Source organism: Homarus americanus, unplaced genomic scaffold, assembly GCF_018991925.1.
Source record: "Homarus americanus isolate GMGI-L3 unplaced genomic scaffold, GMGI_Hamer_2.0 scaffold32583, whole genome shotgun sequence".
NCBI classification, from domain to species: Eukaryota; Metazoa; Arthropoda; class Malacostraca; order Decapoda; family Nephropidae; genus Homarus; species Homarus americanus.
In genome coordinates, this window is record NW_024713129.1 from 10,669,830 (window position 1) to 10,696,275 (window position 26,446).

The window sequence follows — 26,446 nt, forward strand, 5'->3', positions numbered from 1 at the left end:
TATGGAGGAGTGTACAACGTCAGGCATATCATTTATGAAACAAACAAACAACAGCGGGCCCAATACACTACCCTGCGGTACCCCACTTGTTACAGGTACAGATGACGATTTCGTGCCATTAATCACCACACATTGCTTGCGGTCATGTAGAAAATCTTCTATCCACGCTAGGACATTTCCCCGAATTCCGTACCCTTCCAGTTTGATTTTCAGCCTTTCGTGGGGTACACTGTCGAAAGCCTTGGCAAAATCTAGGTAAATATTGTCGATATTACCACCCCGTTCTAGAATATGGGTCCAAATATCCAATACCTTGAGCAATTGTGTCAAGCAAGAGTGCCTGACATTGTACTCTCCTTCATACAAATGTTTGCCGATGACGCCAAGTTATTTCGGGAAATCAAGAACCAAGCGGACTGTGAAGAGCTGCAGAAGGACCTCTGTGGGCTCCAGGAATGGTCGAAGAAATGGCTGCTGAGATTCAGTGTCACGAAGTGTAAGAGGATGCACCTGGGGCCAACGGTAAGGAGGCGTATCATATGTCCCAACGGGATGAGGAAACTGCACTATTTGAGACTAAATGTGAGAAGGACCTAGGTGTGTATGTTGACAATGAGCTGAAGTTCTCGGGTCATTGCGAGAAGAAGGTAAATTAGGCAAATAAATTATTGAGTCTTATAAGAAGGTCGTTCAGATATTAGACGGCCCGTCCCTCGTAACGATCTTCAGGAGTAAAGTGCTTCCCCATCTGGAATACTGTCACCCGGTCTGGTCCCCGAGATATGCTAGGGACTGTCAGTTGGTTGAAAATGTTCAAAGGAGGGCCACCAGACTGGTGCCTGCCCTTCGGCACCTCAGCTACCCTGAGAGATTGGAGCGCCTGAACTTGCCTAGCTTATACTACAGACGGGCAAGGGGGGACCTAGTTGAGGTGTATAAGCATCTCAAGGGGCACTACTCAGTCGGGTGTCTTTACTTGGAGCTGGCGGACGCTCGCTGCACAAGGGGTTGTAGTGGATATTTCCCCTACAACTACAACTGCCATTTGTCGCTGACTAGCCGACCCCTTTTCGAATTCCCCAGCCAACGCCTCGTGGTCTAAGGTCGGGTACTAGCGCCGCCTAACAAAGCGGAGGTCAACTATCAAGCCACGCCTACCTCCGCTATATAAGACCTCACCTCGCCGTGACCTGCCTCTTCTACCTACAGCCACGCTGCACGCAACACCTCTGAGCACGCGCCTCACCAACCAGCTCTCTACTCCACGCTTGTAACCACGCTGCCACTTCCCAGCACCAAGCTGCGCTGTACATCCAATACAACATGTATACAGAGAGCACATTGTGAGTTTCCTTTCTCCACCCATCCTGAGTGTGAACCAACATCACGAAACCCCACAGGGTCACAGCTCAAGATTGAAGAAGCCGCAAGTCCAGAAAACTGTGAGGGCAAACTTTTTCGGAGAAGAGTTGTGAACTTTTGGAACAATCTACCAGAAAGTGTTGTGACGGCACCGAGTGTGAGCTCTTTCAAGATAAGACTTGACCAACACTGGAGCGGGTTCAGGTACATTCAGGAGCCGGTGCATGCCCAGTACTTGCCAACAGTGCGTAACAGCTAACGAGCCGATCAGTGGTGAAGAGGATAAAACAACAGGCCAAAGGAGCAGAAAGACAATTACCCATGCTCATGCCAAATATTTGCTTGTAAAACTTCCTATTTGCTCTAAACACATTGTCAGTAACGCATAACTCTATCAATTTGAGAAAAGTATCATGTTCAATAGTCAAATCTAACAGTTGTAATTTATTTTTAAGAAATGAAAGTAGGTCTTTCACTGGTACTCTAGTGAAAAGTGAATTTACATCAAAACTTAATAATTCACATGGATCATTGTGTTTCTTGAGTTTATCAATTAAATCACTGCTGTTGTGTACACGTGTAGTGGATTATTCCCCTACAAACGCTTGTCGCTGAGTAGCCGACCCCGCGAATTCCCCAGTGTATGCCTCGTGGTCTAGGTCAACCAGCGCCGCCTTACATGACAGAGGTCAACTATTAAGCCACGCCTACCTCCGCCATATAAGACCTGACCTCGTGGTGATCTACCTCTCTTCTTCTAGCTACAGCCGCAGCAAGCAACACCACCTCCTCCGCCGCTGCCTGGCGGCCCTCGCTCCCGCCGGCGAGCATGGCGACCCACAAGCTGTCCTCCTCTGAGCATCCTCACCAACCAGCTCTCTCTACATCACGCTTGTAACCATGCTGCCTTCCCAGCATCAAGCTGCACTGTACATCCAATACAGTATGTATACAGAGAGCACATTGTGAGTTTCCTTTCTCCATCCCATCCTGAGTGTGAACCAAACATAACGTACCCCACACACGTATATGTGAATTAGATATTTGGCCTGTAAGAGGGGATAGCATCCTAACCAACCACTTAAGCCTCTCTCTGTCCATGTAATTCAGTTGCCTCTGAAGATGTCTTACTTTTACTTTACTTATATCCTCTTCACCACTGATCGGCTCGTTAGCCGCTTGGGCGATCGGTCACGTCTCTGAGCAGCTTTCCTTTTCATTTATCCTCTTCCCCAAAAGATCCGCTCGCTAGCTGCCCGAGTAAAGACGAAAGCTAAAGTGCTTCATTGTTTCCCCTTTCCCTGTACCTGTATATCAACTTTCGGTACGGGGAACTTCTGGTCCGCCTAAGTTTTTTCCTGTGCTAACATTGGATAGACCAACCAATCGAGTGGCTGATAAGTGGCGGAACGATAAATAAATAACCACAGTAATAGAGTTATGAAATCTTTATTGAGAGTCTGAATATAGACTAATGCGTTGAACCAAAGATTCTAATATTAGAGTTAAACACACCATATGTTTGTTTACTAACTTAATTTAGCAGTGAATACCGCAACAGTTTAACACAACCTTTTGAAGAACATTCGGTGAGGAATATCGTGTTGATTTATCACAGTAATTATTGCTGTAGTATCATTAACTATTGTAGAAATAGAGAATGGTAATTGATGGAGTAACTGCGATTAGAGTTGCTTAGTAAGAAATTTTTTTGAGGGCGTGGAGAGCAGTAGTGGGTTACCATGGTGATCAAGCCCGTGGTCAGTCTTTAGCTTCTCTACTTTATCTCCTTCCCCACTTTTTGATCGGTCACGTCTCTATGTTAAGCCTCGTTTTATGACATAACGGGAAATTTAGGGTAAAATTTCACTTGTTGCCACTATACGACATTGAGGTACAATTCAGTTTCGGACAATACGCCCTAGTAGATGAGCAATGTGATTTTCCGATGGTTTAGACAATTTTTAGACACTTTTCTTCTATGACGTTTCTGTCACAAATGAAGCTCTTTTTGTATGAGTGCATCGTTCTATCGCTGGTATTTTTATAGTAGTTCACAAACATTCCTACCCCAAACTATTATCATATTCGAAAAAGACCTCTAATTTTAAGATAATTTTCTTCTATTACATTATCGTCAGAAACGTATAATAACGGACATAGTGCATGCCAAATCTTTCTATTTAATTCCATTAATCTTCCCTTCATAAATTGTCATTTGCATGCGTTCCCGTACACGTCACACGGCCAATTAAATGGGTTCATTTTTTTGCCACCAATTAAATTGAATTGTGGTTTCTGCTTTTAGAATTCACAGTATTATTTGCCCAATTAGATTTGATTGTGAAATTTGGATTCTAATTCGGAATAAGGGATAAGAAATACTGTAACAGTGATTCCCGCATATGATGGGAGTCTGATTAAGTAAAAACACTGAGAGCTAGGTTAGATCAGGTTAGGTTAGGTCATCCAAAAAAATGTTAGGATTTTATGTTTTTCTAGTCATTTTTGGTGTGTTTTTTATTCACTTAGCCATGATTTTTGTCGGAAAATGCTTGTTTCTCTCCCCTACCCAAAACCCCAGTTCCCAACAAGATCCTCTATCATGCTGGGGGTAGAAGGGGTGATAACTAAAAAATAGGCAATTTCCGACAAATCAAGGTCAGAACCAATCAAAACACAAAAAAAAAACCACTGGAAAAACATAGTTTTGACTTTCTAACAGAGTTGTGTGAACTATTATAAATTTACCATCTCTTGGTGTTAGAAATATGTTTTTCCGAGTGCTTAAACAATTCTAAGACATTTTTATTTCTATGATATTTTCCTCAGAAATTAAGGATAACCGAGATGTTATTTTTCCAAAATTTTTATCTTCTACGTCGGGCGGAGAAGCTCTTCCCCCCCCATCGGTTCCTGCTCCAGTGTGTTCATTTGTTCACTTCGTCTACAGTGCATGTGCGGGGGTGGTGTGGAAGTTTTTATTGGCTAGTGGAAGTAGAGTGTGAGGGTAACGTTATTATTGGGGAGTGCAGTGCGAGGGGTGGCTTATTATTGGGTAAGAGCTTTTTGTATTAGCCAATGAGCAATGTATGGATGCATCGGGAGGGAAGAACTGTGTGGACATTGTCAACATGATTATTTTACGTTTATTGCCGAGTTTCATCAGAAAAATACTGAGGCCATTGCATTTTTTAGAAAACACGGTGTATTACCGAACAATGTGAGTTGTCCGAACTGTAAAAATCAGTGTACTTATCGTCTGATTGGGTTAGGTTTGGTTCGGTTGGATTTTGGTGATTTTCTATGGTTTTTAACACATAAAAAGGGGTAGGTTAAGTTAGGTTATATTTCTTTTGGTATTAGTAATCTGTTTTTTCCTTTGTTTTTTTTTACTTTTGAAGGATTTTGGCCTTGTTCTCCATTGGAAATCACCTTCCCTTAAGATTGTTGGGAGGAGGAAGGTTATCTCAAAAACAAATGATTTCCGACGGAAATGAATGTCAAATTCGTTCAAAACTCATCAAAAACCAGAGGAAAAACATATTTCTAATACCCAAAGAATGAACTGTGCACTCCTTTAAACTGACCCAAATGACCTAAAATTACCTAACCTCCTAACTTGGGTATAATGAGGGTGAACTCGGGTAGAAATATAGGTAATACCTGTAGTTATAGTAAAGTAAGAATTTATTGTTGTAGGATTGTAAAGAGAGGAAAGTTTGGTCGCGTGGCCGATTAGATATTTAACCGTTACTATGTTCTTAAGGGGAAGCCTCTAAACACCACTTCCAGGTACAGCTATTTATTAGTTAAGTAAATGGCATGGACACATTAATAGATCATTATATTTATGTAACTAGACAATGACTCCTGGACGCAAACATGAAATAGATACACTTTAACTGGAGGTAACTCACCCTATGGATTGCTCAGACAATGACTCACGTGTGGCCTGAGGGAGGCCCAGCAGGTGCTGCTGAAGAGAGTGGTGCTGGACTCTGTCACCTGTGGGAGACTCTGATAGCTGGGGACTCAGTGTTGGGGAGGGAAGTCCTCCTCCCGACCTTGACTTGTGACGAGTGTGACTCCGTCTGCCTCTGAGTTTTGACTTTCCCTGTGTGTCCCACGGAACGAACTGTAGGCCCCTTATATTGGCGGTGTCAGGCCAGCAGATGTTGTCACTAATTAACACTAATCTGGGTGTGTCGAGACAGCTGTGTTTGAACAGGTGCGTGGTGCGGGCTGGAGTGTAGTTTCTCGAGTTAACACGGTCATGACGCTGGTTTCACGCGGCGGTGAGAACTGTTTCATTGTGACCTTGACCTCTGCTGGGTCAGGTCTTTATCTCACTTCAATTATGAAGGGTGGGTCAACTTACGTGGGTGTACACCTGCTCATCTACTTGCTGTTATATGTGCTGTTCTTCTCTGGGCTGTAAGCATTGGTCTGATAAACAATCATTACAAGGGGGGGTCCTTCCCCTAGATTCCCCAGTATATTTTAAGGGAAATATCATAGAAGAAAAGTGTCTTAGAATTGCCTAAACCGTCGGAAAAACACATTGCTCAACTCGCAGTCCATATTGTCCAAAACTGCAATTATTGTATACCAAAGTTGAAGTTGAAACTTTTTTCTGATTGAGTTTTGATGTGTCATGAACGAATTTGTGTTAATATTCGTCCAGTGGCTGTCAGCAGGCTCCCGCCGTGTTTACCGAGGTTTTACTCCTCACTTAAGGCACTTTCCTCCAAACGTGTTGCCTGTTTTGCTGGCCGTTGGCCTGACAGCCCAACAAGCAGCAGGATGCTGTTGTGAGATGTGGACAACAGTTTTGTGGGGACCTTTGCTGGCCAGATTAGTTCTCAAATGAGCTTCATATAATTTCAAGTTAAAATTGAAAGATGTAAATCATTAAACAATAATAACTTAAAATATATCACATAAAATGGTGACATGTTTCTATTTTTTTTTATTTTAAAACTTCTTTAGTTTTATTAAATCATTATTCAGGGTCTTCTTTGACTAGCCAACTGCTGCCACCTTTAAAGAAACTTCACGACTCACCCATTGTCTTTTCCTTAGCTTTCACAGATGCCTCACTTGCTTCAGCAATTGAAGAGCTATAGCACAATCCTGTAAGGTCTCAACTGCAGTAGTGGGATCCATGGCAAACCTCGTATAGACACTTTGTTGTTGTTTTTGTAGCATTGGGCAGACGCGCTAACAAAACATCCCAGTGTGACGCAAAACGTCTCTTTCCTTTGCTGGCTGGACCGTGTTTGCCAAGCATGTTTGGAGGAAAGTGCTCAGTGTGCTGCTGCCTTTAGTCATTTAGGTCAATTCAGGATAGTAGCCAGGTTTTGAATTCCATTATTTTAATGTTTGCAACACATTACCTAACAAAAATTTCTTCAATGACATTTTCTACACTGACGAGAAATAATATCTTAAACATTAAGATAAATATAAGAGATAATTGGATTATTTACTTTCAGATTTGGGAAGACTGATGGCATGGGACAGGGTAGAACGATACCGCTGGTTGAGTGGTGCGTCTCTGGCACTACTCCTAGAAGATCTTACATTGAATGCTATCTTCCAGGTCTTTTCACTTAATACACTGTTGACTCTTCTCATCTACATGTAAGTCAACAGTAATATTAATGCATCCGGATTTTGATATACAGTGGTCCCTCGGTTAACGAACACAATTTGTTCCACGGAGTCGTTTGTTAAGTGAATCCATTGTTTCAATGGGATATTGGGTAATTGGTTCCAGCTCACAGAAAAGTACATATGTGAGAGGTTTGAATCATAGACCACGTTCTTTGTAGACTTTATTCTTACAGAGTCAGCTGGTGACTGGCAACCCGGCGCTGCCACAGACAAGCTCCCACCTCAACATATGGGAAAACATATCGTACGATGGTACTCCATTTCACAATCTTACATCTCCCCCCCCCCCCTCCAAGTTAAAAGGAAATGACAATGCACATTTGAACTAACAAAAGGAAAACAATGCATTCATAAAAAAATCAATGATGCAAGAAAAACCAGTCAAACAAAGAAAGAAAAAAACCCCTCTAAACTAATTTTACATCACATACACTACACCACGTAGTCCGTCAACCAGCCCGGGGGCCTGCGGCCTCTCCTGGGCCTGGCCACGCTCGACTGGGGAGGGGCCGGGGGTGCGAGCGAGGGCACGGGTACAGAGGGCACCGCAGATGGGGGCCCAGGAGGCATAGCTTGGTGCACCACCATAGTAGTAGACACAGGCGTGGCGCCGTTTCGCAGGTGGCGTCTGTTGCGGATGGACACCCTGCCACTGCCAATCAACCTGACGGCATACTGCCTGTGAGGGCGGGCTTCCACCACTATGCCTGTCCTGTCCCAGAGCTTGGTAGCTGCGTCCTGCACACGCACCTGCATGCCCACAGCTAGGGGAGCCAGCTGGCGGGACACCTCCCCTCGCAACAGGAGGACCCCGTCCTGAGTTTCGGCCAAGCGCACCTCCCTCATACGAAGTGCCCGCCGCCAGTGCTGGTCCACCTTATAGTGCTGTCTGGCCGTCACGGAGCTGGCGGCCAGTGGCAAGTTGGGCGGGCGACTTGTTCACCCCCGTAGAGGCGTGTTCAGGTACTGGAGGAGGGCCTGGGATGTCCTATCGCAGTCCAGGCTACCCCCGGGCCCAGTGTTATCTCTGAGGAGCCTCTTGGCGGCTTTGACCCCAGCCTCTGCCCTGCCATTGGACTGGGGGAAGTGGGCCGACGAGAGGTACACCTCGACCCCCATGACTTGAGGAAATCTGTCATCTCAAGGCTGGCAAGGTTGGTACCCCCATCCGTGGAGATCTGCTCAGGTGCCCCCACCTGGTGAAGTAGGCCCGCAGACGGGTGATGATTTTTCCAAAGGTGGCCTCGTTGGGGAAGTGGGCGATCTCCAGCCAACCTGTGAGTCAGTCAACATATGCTAGGTACGTGTGGCCCTGCAGGTGGAACAAATTGGCCACCACTTGTTGAAAGGGATAGTCTGGCGCTGGGGTCAGAACCAACGACTCCGGAGGCTGGGAAGGGGCGTGGGTCTCGCAAGCAGCACACCGGCACCGATGATACTGCAGGTCACCCTCTATGCCAGGCCAATTGACAGACTGCCGGGCCCGCCTGAGCATTGAGTCGAGGCCCTGGTGCCCCACGTGCAGGTTAACGGCGACCCAGTGGCAGAGGGAGTCGGGGATGACAAGGCGCACGCAGCCCTAGTCAAAGGTGTAGGTGACCAAACCCCTGACCACAGCCAACCTGTCCCTCACCGAGAAGTACGGGCGCAGACAGGCCACCTCCTGTGACTTGTGGGGGAGCCAGTCGCCCGCCAGCACCCTCGACACTAGAATCGGTATACTGGGTCGTCCGCAGCCGCTTTGCACACTGTGTCTTCATCCATAGTGATGCACCCATCCTGATCCAGTGCTGCGATTGTGACTGCACACACTGCAGCGCACAGGTCCTCCTCTTGGTCCATGTCCTCCGCGTCGGGCGCCGCCCTGAGGGAGGGAAAGTGGGATAGGGCGTCAGCTGCACAGTTCCGCTTCCCTGGCAAGTAATTGACCATGAACCGGTACTGCAGGGTCTTCTCCTTGAGCCTGAACAGGCGCGGATTCGCCACATCCGTGAGGGCTCTGTCCCCTAGCAAGCCAACTAAGGGGCAGTGGTCTATCACCAGAATGAGGTTTGGGCAGCCAAGGAGGAACAGCCTGGCCTTGCGCAGGCACCATGCCACAGCCAGGGCCTCCCCTTCTACTGCAGCGTAGCCGGCCTCGGCCGTGCTCAGATGTCAGCTACCGCACAGAGCCACTGCCTAAGTGGTTGTTCCCACCATTGCCTGGCCAGACGTACGACACAATACACCAGCATCTCTCACTGCTGCCTCAAATAACATACATTTGTTTCTAAGCACTTCAACACTATTATAACTCGAGTACCCCCGGAAAATTTCCCTTATCAACACAGGGTTACTCAGGCCCACCATAACTTTACGTAATAGCATGTACTCAGAGAGATCTTTATCACAGGTGAGACATTTAAATTCACACTCCACTGCCTCTGCGAAGCAGCGTTGAAAGTACCTTTTCATGGGCTCCTCTTCACCTTGTTTGCTGTTGAAAAACCATTCCACTGATGGCATCCAGGGCTTCCTTGGGCGAGAGCTGCTCCCACTGACCGCTGGGATATCTCGAGTCAATCACCCTTTGGAGTGCAGGGACTCAGTTCAGGCGAATGTGGAGTGTGGCCACCAGTTGTGACCACCCGTTCAACAGCACCCACGACTCCATGTCCTAAACGCCGCTGCTGGCATTTCTGCCTCACACTTCTCTGGAGCGACAGCTGCTGAGGGCTTCATGACCGGCATAGAAGCATGACCACCGCCAGTAGCTAGAGACGCCATCTGAGCCATCAATGTACTCATGGTATGCTGCTGGGCGCGCGTGGTGTTCCCCGCCGGTGTAGAGATGCCCTGGCGTCCCCTTGAGGGCGTCGAGAATCGTGGACGTGTAGGGGCCATGTTGGCGTTCTTGTCTGGGCTGTAATGGTGTGTCGGGCCCCGGCATCCTACTCACTGCACCATATGAGAGGTTTGAATCATAGACCACGTTCTTTGTAGACTTTATTCTTACAGCGTCAACTGGTGACTGGCTACCCGGCGCTGCCACAGACAAGCTCCCACCTCAACACATGAGAAAACATATCATACGATGGTACTCCATTTCACAATCTTACAACATACAAAGTAAAAAAAAAAATGCAGTAAAGTACACTTACTTTGAGGTGTGTATGTAGAAGGTTCCTGGTTGATGATGATGATGGGAATTAGAAGTGGGGTGGAGGAGAAATCACCTTTCAGGGGACCCATGCTTGATGCCATCATTTCACCAATAAAATTTTAAGTTCACTAGGTGTAATTCAAGATTATTTTATTTAAATGAACACTGCACTGCGCTATATATTATCAATATGTTAACTAAATTTCAGAATGACCAATAATTTCAGTGTAAAAATGCAAAAATATTCAAGATGCCAACAAAATCAATGTTCACTCCACTGTCAACAAAGCCAAACTGACGCCTGGTGGCGAGTCGAGCGGCTGATGGGCGCACAAAAAACTAGTTCCCTGTACTGCATATATTATCAATATGTTAACTAAATTTTAAAATAACTAATAATTTTAATATAAAAAATGCAAAAATATTAAAGAGCACAACTTTCTTGATATTTACTCCACTGGAAACGAATGTAAATATAGAACAGATTACTGAATTGGCAGACTAGCCCCTCAGCTGATACTCACAACAAAACGTGTTGTTCATAAGGATTTTGTTAATCGAAGTTTTGTTCGTTAACCGAATTGAAGATCCTTATGGGGGGTAATTCGTTAACCAAAATTTCGTTAATCAAACCGTTCATTAACCAAGGGATCACTGTAGTACCATGGAATATCTTAAGTGTCTTACTGCTGTACCTCTTAAACTACTCCTCAATTATTTTGTTACTCTTAGAGGATGACATAGTGTTGTTTTCAGTTCTTTGATGCCCTTTTACCATCAGCCTTCTGTTCATTATTCATTTAGAATATTCAGTGTACTGTAGTTAAATTTTCAGATAGGAGCATTGCTCAAACAGTACTGTACTGTAGAAACTGAAATAGAACTATTTCATGTTACAGCATACAAGATGTCTGTTTGGTGTTTTCACTCATTCTGCTGTTCCTGGCAATGTTCTCTACAACACTTTCTCAGGTATGTTTTCCTTTTATTTTTCATACACTTAAAAGGTCTATTTCTTAAATACTAATGAAAAATTAACTGTATATGTGTCTGTATGTGTACACTTGCTACAGAGAGTATCTGCAAATTTTTTGCCTAGACAATATGACAATGGATGAAGGATTTTGACAGCCCTACCCAAACAAGAGCTGCAGTGTTCATTTTGACATCCATCTGACCCCACCTTGCTGTTAATTTTTGTAGTGAGTGTACATGCATGTGTTTGCAGATACAGTACATATGTAGAGGGCAAGTGAAGATTAGAGGGATAGAGAGAGTGAGGGATGGTGTATGAAAAAGAGAGAGTACTAAAGATTTTTTTTTTTTTACATGGCATAGCCCACATGGGCACAGGTCAACGACCCACAATGGGGCCTAGGGGATGAAAAAATAAGAGTAAAAAGAAATTAAAAATAGAAGAGAAAAAGATTATATTAATCTACACCACTAAGATGCCGGAAAACCATCTTTTTAAAGTGAGACAGAGTGTATGAGTGGAAACACAGAAGAAGGCAGAGCATTCCACAGTTTGGCTGTGTGAGGAAAGAAGGATGTACTACTAAAACGGGTTATTCTAGTGTGACCGACATCTACAGAGAAATGGCGGGCACCGCGGGCAAGACGAGTGTTACGAGCCCACGGCCTTGCTGGCGGTACACAGGATGCCAAATCCACCGAACATTGCCCGTTAAAGTACTTGTAAAAGAGAGAGAGAGTGAAGCAACATTGCAGCAAAGAGAAAGGGAAGAAAGATTTTCGACTAAAGGAGGAGAATTAATAAGACGAAATGCCTTTGATTCCAACCTATCTAACAGTTGGATAAAAGAAAAGCCACCCCAGATATGAGAGCAGTACTCCAAGTTAGGATGAATGAATCCCTTATATACTTGAAGCAACTGCTCAGGAGTGAAGTAGCTATTGCATCTGTACAGCATTCCCAGCTTTCAGGAGGCAGCTTTAACAATGTTAAGGATGTGTGGCTTCCATGACATATTAGAGGAAATGGTGAGGCCTAGCATATCTATTTTAGAGTTTGGCAGAATGTTAGCGTCCTGAAATGTGATTGGTGGGAGATCATCAAATTTGGAAAGTGTGATTGGTAAATACTGAGTTTATTACTATTGAATTTAACCAAGTTTCTACTTCCCCATTCTGAGGTGCTGCACAGATCCGCATTGATAGATGTAATGATTTACGTCATTACGACAGCTAATCACCATCTAGAGTAATGTTTACAAGATTATGGTGGCCAATATGACTCAACTAGTTTTTATGGAGGAGGAGAAATCTCTCCTTGCACACCATGAGCTACTTTTGTTACTATAATTACAATCAAATTATGATAAATTTATAATGATTTACTGTACTGTGTTACAATGTGGCTTTGTTGTTATACGATAACAAAGAAATTCATAGAGGAAGACCAATTACATATAAATTGTAGATATAATCCAGGACAGGTGTCAATATTCTTAACAAAATCTGGCTAGGTTCGATTAGGTAAGGTTTCTTTCTGTTCTTTTAATCCCACATTTCCCCTGATTAGTAACGTTAAGAAAAGACTTTCCTTTATTCATACATTAAAATCAAAATGCACTCAACATTTGTTCAATTATATTGAAAATACATTAAAATATTTTTCCTAAAGAAAAACACTCAGTAAAGAAGTGTTAGCATTCTTTACATTTACCGGCTTGATCTTCATTTGACAACTGCAATCGTTCTAACCTGGAAATTATTCGATGCAAAGATTCTCAAAGCAATCATCAGCTGATGAATGGGAGGTGGAGGTGAACCATAGACAACAGGTTAAGTAGATGTCCCATGTCACGGAAAATATCAAGGAAATCCCCCTTGCTAAACCTATATTGTTGTCTGAACTGTGTGTCACTATAAAAACTGATGGGATTCTGCCTATGTACAGTCTCGTTGAAGATTCTTTGAACACTGCTGGAAACAGCTGGCAATTCAAGGTCGTTTGTTTACTATAGTACGTAGTAAAAATTATGAATGAATGTGAAAGGTTATCGGTTATTGGTTACTAAGTTCCCCGTTGCTTAAATTAATGGTTGGGCTTTGTTGTTTCATATTATATTATAGTACTTAATATAGTAAACAAACGATCCTTGAGTTGCCATCTGTCTCCAGCAGTGTTCGAAGAATCTTGAACGAGACTGCACCATTAGTCTTCTCTCTACAAAATTTCCAATTTGATGATATCGCCGAAGAGTGCGCTCTCTGTCAAAATTCATGTTGACTTGCTATCTTGAATGACAAATTGACTGCTAAACCTGCCTCCAGGCTGGATTAATGCGAGGATCAACAAATCTAATCTCAAACCCGGTTTGAATTTTCGTGTTGGCTCAAGACAGTGCTCTGAATACCAACAATCGTTACTCGATCCTTGGTTTAAACCTTCACGCGATTTCAAACCAGCTTTCTGAATTCGGGCCCAATTTTCTGTAATTTTTTTTTTATGTATTCAAGCTTGGGTTACCAATTTTATAGCATGAATTGTATTGTAATAATTTGTATTTAAAGTACTGTAGTACAACTTTTAAAGATGATATCGTTTGTTTCATTGTTGAACATCAAAACTGTAATTTTGTTCTTTAACTATCTTACAGGTGTCTTTGATTGCTAATAAAATTGACAAAAGCTCTTAACACTTGCGGTTTTGGACACGAGGGGTGCATCCAAAAAAATGTTGTTACGCTCTCGCTCTTGGACTCTCTGGTAGCGTTCTCAAGATAAAAGTAATTGTATTATAAAACTATCTACTATGGATGCATTACAGGTTGTAGCATGAAGATCATGGTAAATGTATTGTACCTCTGGCACCCTCTATATCTCTGCACCATGGGATAAGTTTGTAAAAAATAAGTCTAGTCTATGACCTTGAGCGAGGAGGGTTGCTATTGTGCAGTGGGAAAAAGATGCTACCCCTCAGCCTTCCACTTCAAAAAGGAGAGAGGATTTTCCTGCTGGAGGTCCAGAGGTTCCTGACATTTTCATGGAAGGTGACTCGTCTTCCAAGAAGCAGTAAAATGCTTCTCCTCCACCCGCACTTCTTTCTCTTCTCCCTTCTCCTCCTCCCACTTCAAATTCACATCAGCATCATCAACCAGGAGCCTTCTACATACACACCTCAAAGTAAGTGTACTTTACTGCATTTTTTTTTACTTTATGTAATTTTCGGTGAGCTGGAACCAATTACCCAAAATCCCATTGAAACAATGGTTTCGGTTAACGAACAACCTTCTGGAACAAATTGCGTTCGTTAACCGAGGGACCATTGTATATAACATTTTCTTCTCTATTTTTAATTTCTTTCTTTTCTTATTTTTTCGCCCCCTAGGCTCCGTTGTGGGTCATTCGACCTGTGCCCGGGTGGGCTAATTCCCGTAAAAAAATAAAAATACAGAACAGAATAAGGTAAATTAGATTTCACTTTTATTTTACTAAATTCTTCATGTGTTTCTTTGACTAATTTCAACAACATATACACTGCAGACAGGCACAACAGCTATCCGTCTGGATGGGTGAGATCACAAAAGTTCGCTTGTGTTGATCGCCATGTTAGAAATGGAAAGGGAACGTTTCTTGATTCACACACAACGTCCACCAAATGGGCCTGGTTTGATGTCAGAGATGGCCATCAAAACGGACTATGTGAATCGGGCTTTAGACCTTGTTAATGACCATCAATTTAAAAATTAATACAGGGTAATACTGTACTACTAATGGAATTAATGTGTATTCTGTCATTTCAGAAAGTTTGTAAGAATTCTTTGCTCTTGTGGTAAAAATTTGTAAGTTTGGAAAAGTGAAATTGCAAAGAGCAAGGTCATTTAACAGATTTCCCCAATAATAGATTATAAAAAAACTAAAAATAATTTAGACACATGGCATTACACATGTTTACAAGTATTTGCAAATCTTCTTTTTATTAGAATATAAGAAAATAAGAATGGAGGAAACTGCAACGGGCCCATTGACACCCAACTCATCAATTATATAGCTGTCCAATATATATTTGAAGCTACAGTAGAAGTCCAAAAATCCGGACTGCTTGGGGAATGGGTCGGTCCGGATTTTTGGATTTTCCAGATTCTCAGGCAGTACTTTTAAAATTCAAATTAAAGGTACATTTTGTTAGTTTATTCATTAGCAAATATAGCATGCTTCATTTATCAAAACGAGCAGTTTTGAAGAAAAAGCTGTGAATTCTAGAATTTTATTCTTTGCCTTTTTTATATCATAAATTGTAGACTTTCCAATGTTGTATGTTTCCATTAGAACAGTATTGCTCACACCACATTCTAGTTTCTTAATTATTTCAAGTTTGTCACTCAATTTCAACATGTTCTTCTTTCTCTTTACACAACGAAGTTTATCGACTTTAGGATCCATTATTATGGGCTTGTACAGTACAGTACTCTGTAAATGGAAAGAGTAGGACTCAAAATTCCATACGTTGTCACAGTTTGATTGCTCGTTTTAAAGTGGCGACCGCAAAGTCACTTGTTGTCACTGTGCAGCTGTGGCGCACATACACAGCTAAAAAAAAGAAAAAAGTTTGAGTTTTCGAAAAGCCCGGATTCTCAGGTGGTCCGGATTTCTGGCATCTGGATTTTTAGACTTTTACTGTACCCGGCATGTTTGAGTGAATGATGAAGTTCGGTAACTTGTTCCGCTTATCCACTACTCTATTTCCAAACCTATCTGACATCTAAATCTAAATTTCTCTAATTTAAAACCATTGTTATGAGTTCCATCCTGGTTGAATATACTGTATCACCTTTGATTGACCATGTCTTCCATTTATACACCTCAATCATATTGCCCCCCAATCTATGTCTCTCAAGGGAGTGCAAATTCAGATGCTTTAATCTGGTGTTCGTCGCTTGGGTACATAGATGAAACGATATGAAAAAATGCATGTGATTGGTTCAGACGTGAAGAAATGCTTGTGATTGGCTAGCTTCCAACTTTGTCCTGTGATTGGATATTTAAAACTATTGTTTGGGTTTCAGTAATGAGTAAAGATTTTTGTTTTTCAATTGTATTGAAGTAAAAGTATTAGAAAACCATACTTAAGTAAAAGTACTGAAAATTTTCAGTACCTTTTAAAATTTGTAAATACCCAAAAATGTTACTTGAGTACAGTACTCAAGTAAATTTACATCATTACTTTACAACTCAGGAAGTGTACAGTACAGTATTACAGTTGTACCCCACTTAACGCGGTCAATTGAACCCAGAGGGTCCTGCGTTAAGTGTAAGTGAAATCCGCGTTAAGTGAACAACAGAACATATGGGATTAATTCCAATAGAAACCGGCCCGACCCCCAAACTCCACTTTTTGAAGGCACATACCTATGTTGTAGTAAAAATAACATCTTAATTTTATGATGGTACATGCACACAATTAATACTTAAGAGAAATAGAGAAATACAGTCGCCAAGTTAATGTCCATTCAAATAATGGACTCAACTCCCTCCCCCTCTCACACTACACTGCCGGCTCTTCCCTCTCAGAGAAATTTTTGGGGGAAAACCACTAAATTTTAATAAATAATACCTCAAACTAAAGTTAGGATAATACAATTGACATTGCTGGATTCCTTGTAAGACCAGGAATATTTTGAATATAAATGTCATATATTTTGCACAAAAGATAACATAGTTACCTAGAGAAAAATTTTTATCTAAAAATTGTATGTTTAATGCAAAATATATGATGTTTATATTCAAAATGATCACCAAATTATAAGAATTCCAGCAATGTAAATTATATTCTGACCGGGTAATTTGTATGAATTTTATGAGCTAAAACAAATATCTTCAGTTAAAAAAAAAAAAATAATCTTCACGACACTATCTGTCAATCAAAGTACCCCACCTTGCCTCCCCCCCTCTTCCAACCGCGCGGTCAGTCCCAACCCTCCCCCCCACCCCCCACCAATCCTCCCTTCCAGAGTTTTTAACATTTAGTATTAAATAATACCTCAGATTAAAGTTAGGATAATATAATTGACATTGCTGGATTCCTTGTAAGACCAGGAATATTTTGAATATAAATGTCATATATTTTGCACAAAAGATAACATAGTTACCTAGAGAAAAATTTTTATCTAAAAATTTGTATGTTTAATGCAAAATATATGATGTTTATATTCAAAATGATCACCAAATTATAAGAATTCCAGCAATGTAAATTATATTCTGACCGGGTAATTTGTATGAATTTTATGAGCTAAAACAAATATCTTCAGTTAATAAAAAAAAAAATAATTCTTCACGGGGTAACAGATGGTCGGTCGGTCCCTCCCTCCCCCCCACCCCCCACCAACCGTCCCAAGGAGATGTGTGGGATAACCACTAAATTTTAATAAATAATACCTCAAACTAAAGTTAGGATAATATAATTGACATTGCTGGATTCCTTGTAAGACCAGGAATATTTTGAATATAAATGTCATATATTTTGCACAAAAGATAACATAGTTACTCTGAGAAAAATTTTTATCTAAAATTTGTATGTCTAATGCAAAATATATGATGTTTATATTCAAAATGATCACCAAATTATAAGAATTCCAGCAATGTAAATTATATTCTGGCCGGGTAATTTGTATGAATTTTATGAGCTAAAACAGGCAGTCAGGCAGGGTGGCGGGTGGGGCAAATCTAAAAATAGCGTCTCGAGCCGGACACTCAGGACACTCACCGCGTATATGTGGAAAAAATCGTGTTAAGTGAAAGTTCAGCTCTGGCGAGGCACCGCGTATATGATAAAACGCGTTAAGTGAAACCGCGTTAGGCGGGGTAATACTGTACTTTCTTTTTGTACATTAATAAAAATGGATGGTAGGATGATTTTCATGGCTTAGAAAGTTGCGGGTTATCAAAATGAAGACCACAAGTGATATAACTTTAGATATGAATGGCTTAAATATACTTTTAGTGTGCCTAAGTTGAAATCAGTTTAAAAAAATTTCATGTTTTTTTGCAGGCTGGTCTTATTGGCGAGTTGTTCCAAAAATTCCAGTGGTGCATCTTTGTGGCTATAACTTACCTAGGTTTATCAATTGGCTTACACTCCTGGTCACTTAAGGAGCAGTGGCAAAGACCTGATAAATACATCTGGACTCATGGAATGGTGTGTCTCTTTACCATTCAGAGGATAGGTAAGACTTAAGTAAGAAATTACCATTACTAAAGACCTCTTTTCGTTGGAACATTAATACTGTACAAATATCTGTTCCCTCTGATTTTTTATGTTTTCAACTATATTCCCTGGCATCATTTTAATAAAAAAGGAATTCTTTCTATGCATTTTTCCTGCATGCTGTCTAGTAATGTACAAGTGAGTAGCTCTTGTATAACCTTCATACATTTCAGCAGATTCTTTCTGAGAAACATCAAGTTGATGTGTGTGCACCCACACATCCCTTCCACTTTGTCTTCAGGTTTCCTCAATACTGTATGCTCAGTACACTTGAGTTTAGTCATATGTAGTAGAAAACTCTAGTCAACAGTTTACGGTTTTCTCAGAATTTTCAAGGAATACTTAGTCTAATAGTAATGTAGGATGTTAACCCTAAGGCCCCAGGTGACGTTCCAGAACGCGAGCCTATTTTCGCCACTGTTTAAATGCCCAGCGTGGGTTAGCAGGATCCAGTGTGACTATTTGTCTGTCCCACCACACACTCGGCCACAGGGAAGCTTGCTGAACGTAATTACCTACTTTTGTTTGTTTCGTATTCATTGTTTGTCCATTTTATCATGTTGTATCACAGTAATATTGCTAAAAGTACATGTAGTGTAGTTGTATTGTAATATAGCATTACTGGAAAATAATGCGATGATTATGTTATAAATGTACAAGTGTATTTATTTGTGGAATTATATTATTTTTTGCATTACTTGCTCTACCAAACACAAAGACAGCCTGGTGACCGACTGTGTGTGTGTGTGTTGCCAAGCACTTTTTATGAAAAATAATGTAAATTAAATATTCTAAATGAATTATTTTGAGCAAATAAGTATTAAGATCAGCAAATTTATGCATTATTGGCCACCTCGGACACAAAGGCGAGCTAAAAATAGCTGCTAAGTGCGGATGTGCCACGAACGTCAGCTGTCAAACCAACAGTCTCCTTTTCCCCCCTCCCTCCATGCAGCCAGGGAAGTTTATAGAGGGTCAATATATAGTTTTTATTACTTATTTTTTATTGTTTTATAATTTAAAAATGCTAAAAATTATTTTTGGGAAAGTTGATATTTCTTGATTTACCCCTGCGTGCGGGGGGTTACTGCTAGTGGCACCCTAACCTGGGGCTTAAGGGTTAACCAAAGATGTACTCATGAACAAATTAGTACAGTGTATCAGTGAATATATGTGTCAGAAATATAAAGTGAATAAAAACTCAGATATCATGAATGGGGGATAGTTAAACGTACACCAACGGATAGTTGCTTATAATTAATTTTAATACTAGTACAGGGGGTCGTCATTATACACCACGGATGTGTTCCAGAGAAAAATGACAATTAGTGAAACGTTTTATAATGAGGACTTTTTTCCCATAAGAATTAATGTAAATAGGGGTATAAATGTGCCAACATGTAGTGTAATATCCCTTGAAAGCTCGCAAATCAGTGTACAATTTAAATGTGTTCCTGAAAAAAATTATCGTTAAGTTAAATAATTGTGAAATGAGGGATAACGAGAAATATTATCCTAAATGAGGGATAACAAGGAATAATATCCATGGAGATGGCATGTAATTGCATAGTTGAGTCACCGACTCACCACCCAGTAGCACTCAGAGCGAGTGAGGCTGAGCTGTGAGCTATGTTATTGTTCAACTCGTAATTTTGGGTAGATGTACTTTTTTTTTATTACTCAGTTACATGCACACACAATTGTTTATACAGAATGTGAAAGAAAAAAAATCAACCGCCACTGGCCAGTCCTTTCTCCTTCCACCGTTTGGCCCTAAGATCTGATGTGGAAGCATGTGCTGCTTCCCTTATCTCGCACTTATTTATGTACTACTGCACCATTATGCAGAAAAAAAAATTATGTTCTTTGTTTCATAGTGTAAATAAAAAGCAACTCTGAATTTACATAAAGAACGTTTAGGTGACAAAAGTAGGCAAAAAAAAAAATAGTTAATCTAAGCAAATTATTGGTTGTGACCTGACCAAACATTTGCTAAACTCTGAGCTCACGTGGTGTGAGATGCTACTCATGGACTAATGGATTGTACCACTGGCCTGCGAAAAATTTTTTCTATCTGACCGTGTTTGGCCGAATGTTCCCGTGTTAGCCCTGCTCAACTTACATTCGAGCGAATCTCTGCCCCATGTTTAGCGATATCAGGTAGTAATAAGAAACCGTGTTCAAGCGAATCTGCGTTGACCAAACCCGCATTAAGCAAGGGGGCAGTGTACTGCACAACAAAGATCATATGCGAAAACAATAGTGAGCAGGTGAACAAGTTTGTACAATTGTAGCAGACACTGAAACAAAGAGTTTCATGATGCTAAAGTTTGAGGAGATAGGCTACAAGATACATCAACCTGTCACAGGCATTCCATGCAGTCACATGACAGTAGTGGCCAATTGCAGCTCACGAACACTGAGCTTACCCACCCACACACACACCCAGTGGTTTCTTGCGAACACTCGTTTGCACACGCAATTCAACCGCAGACGAAATACAGGGGGTCCTCATTATCCGCGGTTAATTGGGACCATAAGAACGCCTCTGATAACAAATCCACTTAAAGCGGGGAATTAATCCCCAAAGAAATAGGTCAAATTAGGATCATGACATTGTACACGACACTAAAAAAAAATATATATATGATATCTTTTGACAATTATTTACCTTAGAAACATTTGTTAAACCTTTGATAACACATTATTTTAAGAAATTATTTAACTTTAAGTTATTTAACGTCCTTAAAGTTCATTGGGGTCAGTGTTGAGGCAACGTAGGTTGTACCAGCTGGTGCACACTCACTCCAGTGGTTCATTGAAACAAAATACTTACAAAAAATGTTTAAAAATAAACAATTTTAAGGTAAGACATGTTTGGCTTAATCAGATTGTTGGAGGTGGGTGTTGGGAGAGGAGGATTAGTCGGAGGATGAAAAAGAAAAGACTAAGTGGATTTTCGACTCCCACTCTTCTTTTGCCTAATCACTTCTAATTTTACATCTATACTATAGCTAGTGTGCTTCCTTTTGAGTGCTGCACAACTGTGTTTGGGTTGGGAACTCATGACTACAAAAATTATAAAATAATTCACCACAACATGCACGAAAAGATACAACAAAGGCAGGAGTAAACATAACACAGCATTGGTCTGGATGAAACAAAGCCGGAGACTGGCGCAGGGACTCTTTATATGGATGGTCACAAAAAAGTTGACCACTTAACTGCAGATAGTGAATACTCTCATAATGAGGACATCCTGTAGTAATATCCTGTTGTAATGAAAATATGTTTCTGATGAAAATCTGCAAATAGATGACTGCAAATAAAAAAAATCTGTGAAAAACTAGGGTGAACTGTACATGGAATCTATGGATGGTGAGGGTTTAATATATAGTACTGTACTTACTGGTAATGCATTGAGCTTTATTCTAATTTATTCATGTTTTTCATATTTTCTGTTTCGATTGTTTTAAATGTATCCTTGTAAATTTCCTTTTCAGATTTCCCTTGTCTCTCAAGTACATTGTACTGTCTATACAGGGGGGCCCCCCCCAAGTTCACGGTTCTCGGTTATTTGCGGATGACACCCGGGATGTACCCAAGAATGTCTGTGGGTAGTTTTAAAGTTGCCTGCATTTTCGCAGCTGGGACAGGGAGCCATTCATTCTAGAGACAGTAATTTCCTTTACCTGTATTGTAAATATGTGTGTGTGTGTAGACACACACACAAAGCACATACAAATAAATAATAATGGGAAAATCCTCTCAAGTAATCAGAAACAAATAAATTAAAAATGTGAGTATACCCTCAAATTCATGCTCTATCACATTACTTTATTACTAGAGCACAGACTTGAGGGAAGACTGTCATATTTTTAATAAAATTGATTCTGATTGTTTGTGAGAGTATTTTCCCATTATTTTTTTGTATGTGTTTTGTGTGTTTCTACACAGACACATACACATATACAATACTACAGGTAAAATAAATAACTGTCCTAAGGACAAACACTTAAAGGGAATATAAATTTCTTTGTGCACAAGTAAAAATGTACCCCCCCCCCTCCCCCCGTCTGCAAATGTTATTCATGGATTTGGCGATTCGTGGCCATTTTGAGAACCTAACCCCTGCAAATTTGGGGGAGCCCCCTGTATTATTATCAAAGCTGACTTTAGAGAGTTACATTTATAATTTAATTTTAGAATTGTCAAATGTTTTACCTCATTTAGACTTAAATTTTAATTAACTTTTACTTTCAATTAATTAACTTTTACTTTCAGTGGGTGGCCTTCACTATTACTTGTACAAGCGCACAATCCTTCAGTTATCAGACAAAAATTTCTACTCACATTTGTCTGTTGGCGGCTACAAATAAAGTAAGCTTCCCATTTAACAATGTTATTATAACTGTTAATAAGAGTTTAAAATATTTTATCAAATACTAATAGAGACCACAACTCATAACAACAAACTAATATTGGGGCTGTAATACAACGGGTGGCAGAATTGCCTCACACTTCCATATTTTGAAACTGAAATACGTGTTCAGTATACCTTTTGTATTCTAATACTGCAAGTTACAGGAAAGCCTCCGATAATGATGGTTCTACCAACGACAATTCATACTTAAGACTGGTTAATTTAGGACCCAATTCAATTTACACCATTATATTCTTTGTATTTATGATGAAAATAGAATAAAAAATATAATATAATTAAATTTTCATAAAAATAACTAAATCCCAATATGTATTATAAACTAAAATGCCTTGCACATGGAGGCTGCCAGGCTTGTGAGTGGTGACACCAGCATCACTAGTATAAACAGTCACAGCTTGGCTGGCCTTTTGTTTTCACGCATCTGAACAGGAAAAGGAGAAAAATTTTCTCAGGTTTCTTACAGCATTTTTGCCTCCCTATTCAACATGAGCAGGAGAGCAAGTGCTGGTTCAAAAGCTAAAAGAAAGTGTATAAGCTTAGCTGAGAAACTAGATGTGATAAAATGATATGAAAAGGATGAGAGGTCTGTGGATATTATATGGAGGAAGCAATGAACATATTTTCTGAAGTGAATCCATTAAAAGGAACGAAGCATTAAAATTAACAGGGACATGAAAAATGCTTATTACCTCTACATAAAGATGTACAATGAGAAAATAAAGCAGCTGTGCAAGGTTCTTTTGACAGCTTTATTATTCGAAGGCCTAAACTATCAACCTTCAGCTACACCATCAAATTCAGCATCATAAGCAGCTTCAGTAACAGTTTCAGCAATGACATCTTTTTGGAAAGCTGCAGCTTCAACCAGTTGAACCTGATGACTTCGTCATCTGAGAAAAAACTCCCACAACATTCATTGGCTGTCCTTATTTTTTAGACTTTACCACCATTGGCGAGTAGAATTTTTGTTTTACATTCGTAAGTATTATTTAAAACATATATGAACAGTAATAAGTGTTGCTTTCATATTCTTATGTAGAGAAATGACGATATGTTTTCACATGTACGGTACGCACTTACATACATTGGCGTTGCCTCACATTTTTTCTTTACCATTAGTGGTTAGCTACTTTTTTTGTTCAATTTATTAACATTAAATAACATTACTTAAAACATACATTTTCATTTTACTACAACTACGGTCTTATTTTCTTCAGTTTCTTACGTAGAACCATTGTCATGGGTGTAAACACTTAACGAAAGCAATGCCGTCTCGTCTCCTCTTGTGTTTTTTAATATTCCACGTATTGTTAATGAATTGTATTGTTTATTTTGCATATACAGTATAAAGATTAATTCAATCAAATACATATTTATTAATAACAATAATGAATCTTTTGTACTTATTCTTAATAAGATAAATGACGCTATGTTTCCTAGAGTGCACACGTATATGTTGGCGTTCCACTATCAGTCTCTCACATTTTTCTTTAACATCAGTGGTCACTTTTACTGTACATTAAATAACATTAATTAAAACATACATATTTTTTTACATTAATTTTACTACAACAACAAGGGTCTTATTTTCTTCAGTTTCAGATGGATAACTGACATTATGGGTGTAAACACTGACAACAATAATAGCGTCCCATCTCCTCTTGTGTGACCATATTATTATTGATTTATATTGTATAAGGTGCATTCATGAACATTATTTATAGAATATACAGGTAGTTTGCATTTTTCAGTAATTTTATTTTGGGGGGTAAAAAGCCACACAAAAGATATGAAAAGGTCAGACTTTGGAACGCATCTCATTCTTATTGCTTTATTTTAATGGTAATTAATGATTTACGATGCGATGATTCATCTTACACTGTAACATTAGAAGACACATTACCGTCGTTATTCGAGGCTTTACTGTATTGCAATACAAACATTAATCAAGTGAATACTGTGCTGGAAGACTTACATTTACTCAGTGAAAACTCTTATTCTATCTTGAGTTCTTCTGTTGATGACTAACAACAAATGTATGATATAGCTGGCCCACAGGTATGGAGGATGGTGAAGTTGACACAAACTGCTATGTAACAAAAACATACTTCTGTATGTAACTAAATCATTTACAAAACTGTAGTGCATTAATAAAGTGAAATGTTACTTTAAACTTATACTTTGTTTAGATTTCTTACTTGTGATTTCTAAAAGGGAATAATTACAAAATAAAGTGACTGTGGGGATGGATATTTTCCTTCAATATGATGTAAGCTTATGATTGTCCTGTCTTGCATGTGAGCATCTTAAACACAAACACATGTACATACCTGTATCTCAAATTTCAATGTTTATGCTATTCAATTAAGTTTTTAACAGCAATATTAAAGAATAAACAAACATAATTATTTTTACTGTGCAAACATCTCGACCTTTTCACTGCATGGTGGTCGAGACAAAATACGGGAGGGCGTCGAAGGGAATTCTCGACCGCCAGGATGACCACGGCACCACGAGACGCAGCCACCGCCGGGAGGGCATTGAGGGACGTTGGCCAACCTCCCACAGTGGGTGCAGCGTGGAGTCCACCCACAAAGGTGCAGCCTTGCTGTGCAGTAAACCCCTGTTATTCACGGGGGTTAGGTTCCAAGGAATGGCATGACTGGCAAAACCACGTATAGCAATTAATACTACTTTAGTGCACTACTGTATACCTATACGAAACAACCGACCAGCTGCAGCAGCACTCATTCCTTCTTTTAACTTATCGAATAATTAAACTTATCTTTGTCAGGGTCATCACCGATTTCTGCCTTTTACATTTCACACAGAAACACTTACCGGTAAGTTTTGAGAGTACAACACGAGATGCTGCGTGGGGTGACTCGTTGTGCTGCGGGAAAAGGCTTGCAAGCTAGCCACCATAGCCACCATCAACTTACTGTGAATCGTTGAAATCACAAACCTGCGAATGGCAAGGGTCTACTGTACTCATCTGATGTATCACCTGACTGTGGAAGGGACAAGGGAGCTTGACACTGTGTTACTGGGCTGTGCAGAAGTAGAAGGGACAGGGGAGCTTGACACTGTGTTACTGGGCTGTGCAGAAGTAGAAGGGACAGGGGAGCTTGACACTGTGTCACTGGGCTGTGCAGAAGTGGAGAGGGTGTTTGCAGGTGGCTCAAGATTTCTGGGGGAGGAGGTCCAAAATATTTCAGAAGTGCATTTGAAACAATAAACAATAGGGCTGTACGACCATTATACATTACATGATAACAAAGCAGTTGACACTTGACAGTTAAACCCTGTAAAATGACAAACTCAGCAATAAAAAATAAAAACTCGGTAATAATAGCCTATGCCATGGCATATAGCCTGTAACATAATAATAAAAAATCACAATTTTAAAAACATCAAATTTTAAAGGAATATAGATACCCAACAAACAGTAAATGATTATCAAAATACACGTATCTCATGCCTACCTCTGTCTTTGGCTTGCTTTTCCTCTTCCTCTTTTCTTCTCTTTCTCCCCTGGGCACCAGAGAGCTTAGGTTATTTTTGATACACTGGACATGAGTGCCAA

At 40.3% G+C, this 26,446-nt stretch overlaps 1 protein-coding gene across 1 annotated transcript; it reads left to right on the forward strand.

Annotated features, from left to right (window-relative positions):
• Positions 1 to 3,076: 3,076 nt before the first annotated feature.
• LOC121866965 (transmembrane protein 138-like) lies at positions 3,077 to 23,327 on the forward strand. Its single transcript, XM_042366725.1, has 5 exons — positions 3,077 to 3,122; positions 6,861 to 7,008; positions 11,083 to 11,155; positions 18,201 to 18,375; positions 22,701 to 23,327. Exons 2-5 carry the CDS (start codon positions 6,875 to 6,877, stop codon positions 22,793 to 22,795), a joined length of 477 nt encoding a protein of 158 aa, XP_042222659.1. The 5' UTR covers positions 3,077 to 3,122; positions 6,861 to 6,874; the 3' UTR covers positions 22,796 to 23,327.
• The last annotated feature ends 3,119 nt before the right edge of the window (positions 23,328 to 26,446 follow it).

Excerpts from the sequence above, each read along its gene's own strand:
- LOC121866965 (XM_042366725.1), top strand. The coding sequence starts at position 6,875 with ATGGCATGGGACAGGGTAGAACGATACCGCTGGTTGAGTGGTGCGTCT. Across the intron at positions 11,156-18,200 it reads TCTCTACAACACTTTCTCAG|GCTGGTCTTATTGGCGAGTT; the intron begins GTATGTTTTCCT and ends GTTTTTTTGCAG. Across the intron at positions 18,376-22,700 it reads CTTTACCATTCAGAGGATAG|TGGGTGGCCTTCACTATTAC; the intron begins GTAAGACTTAAG and ends TTTTACTTTCAG.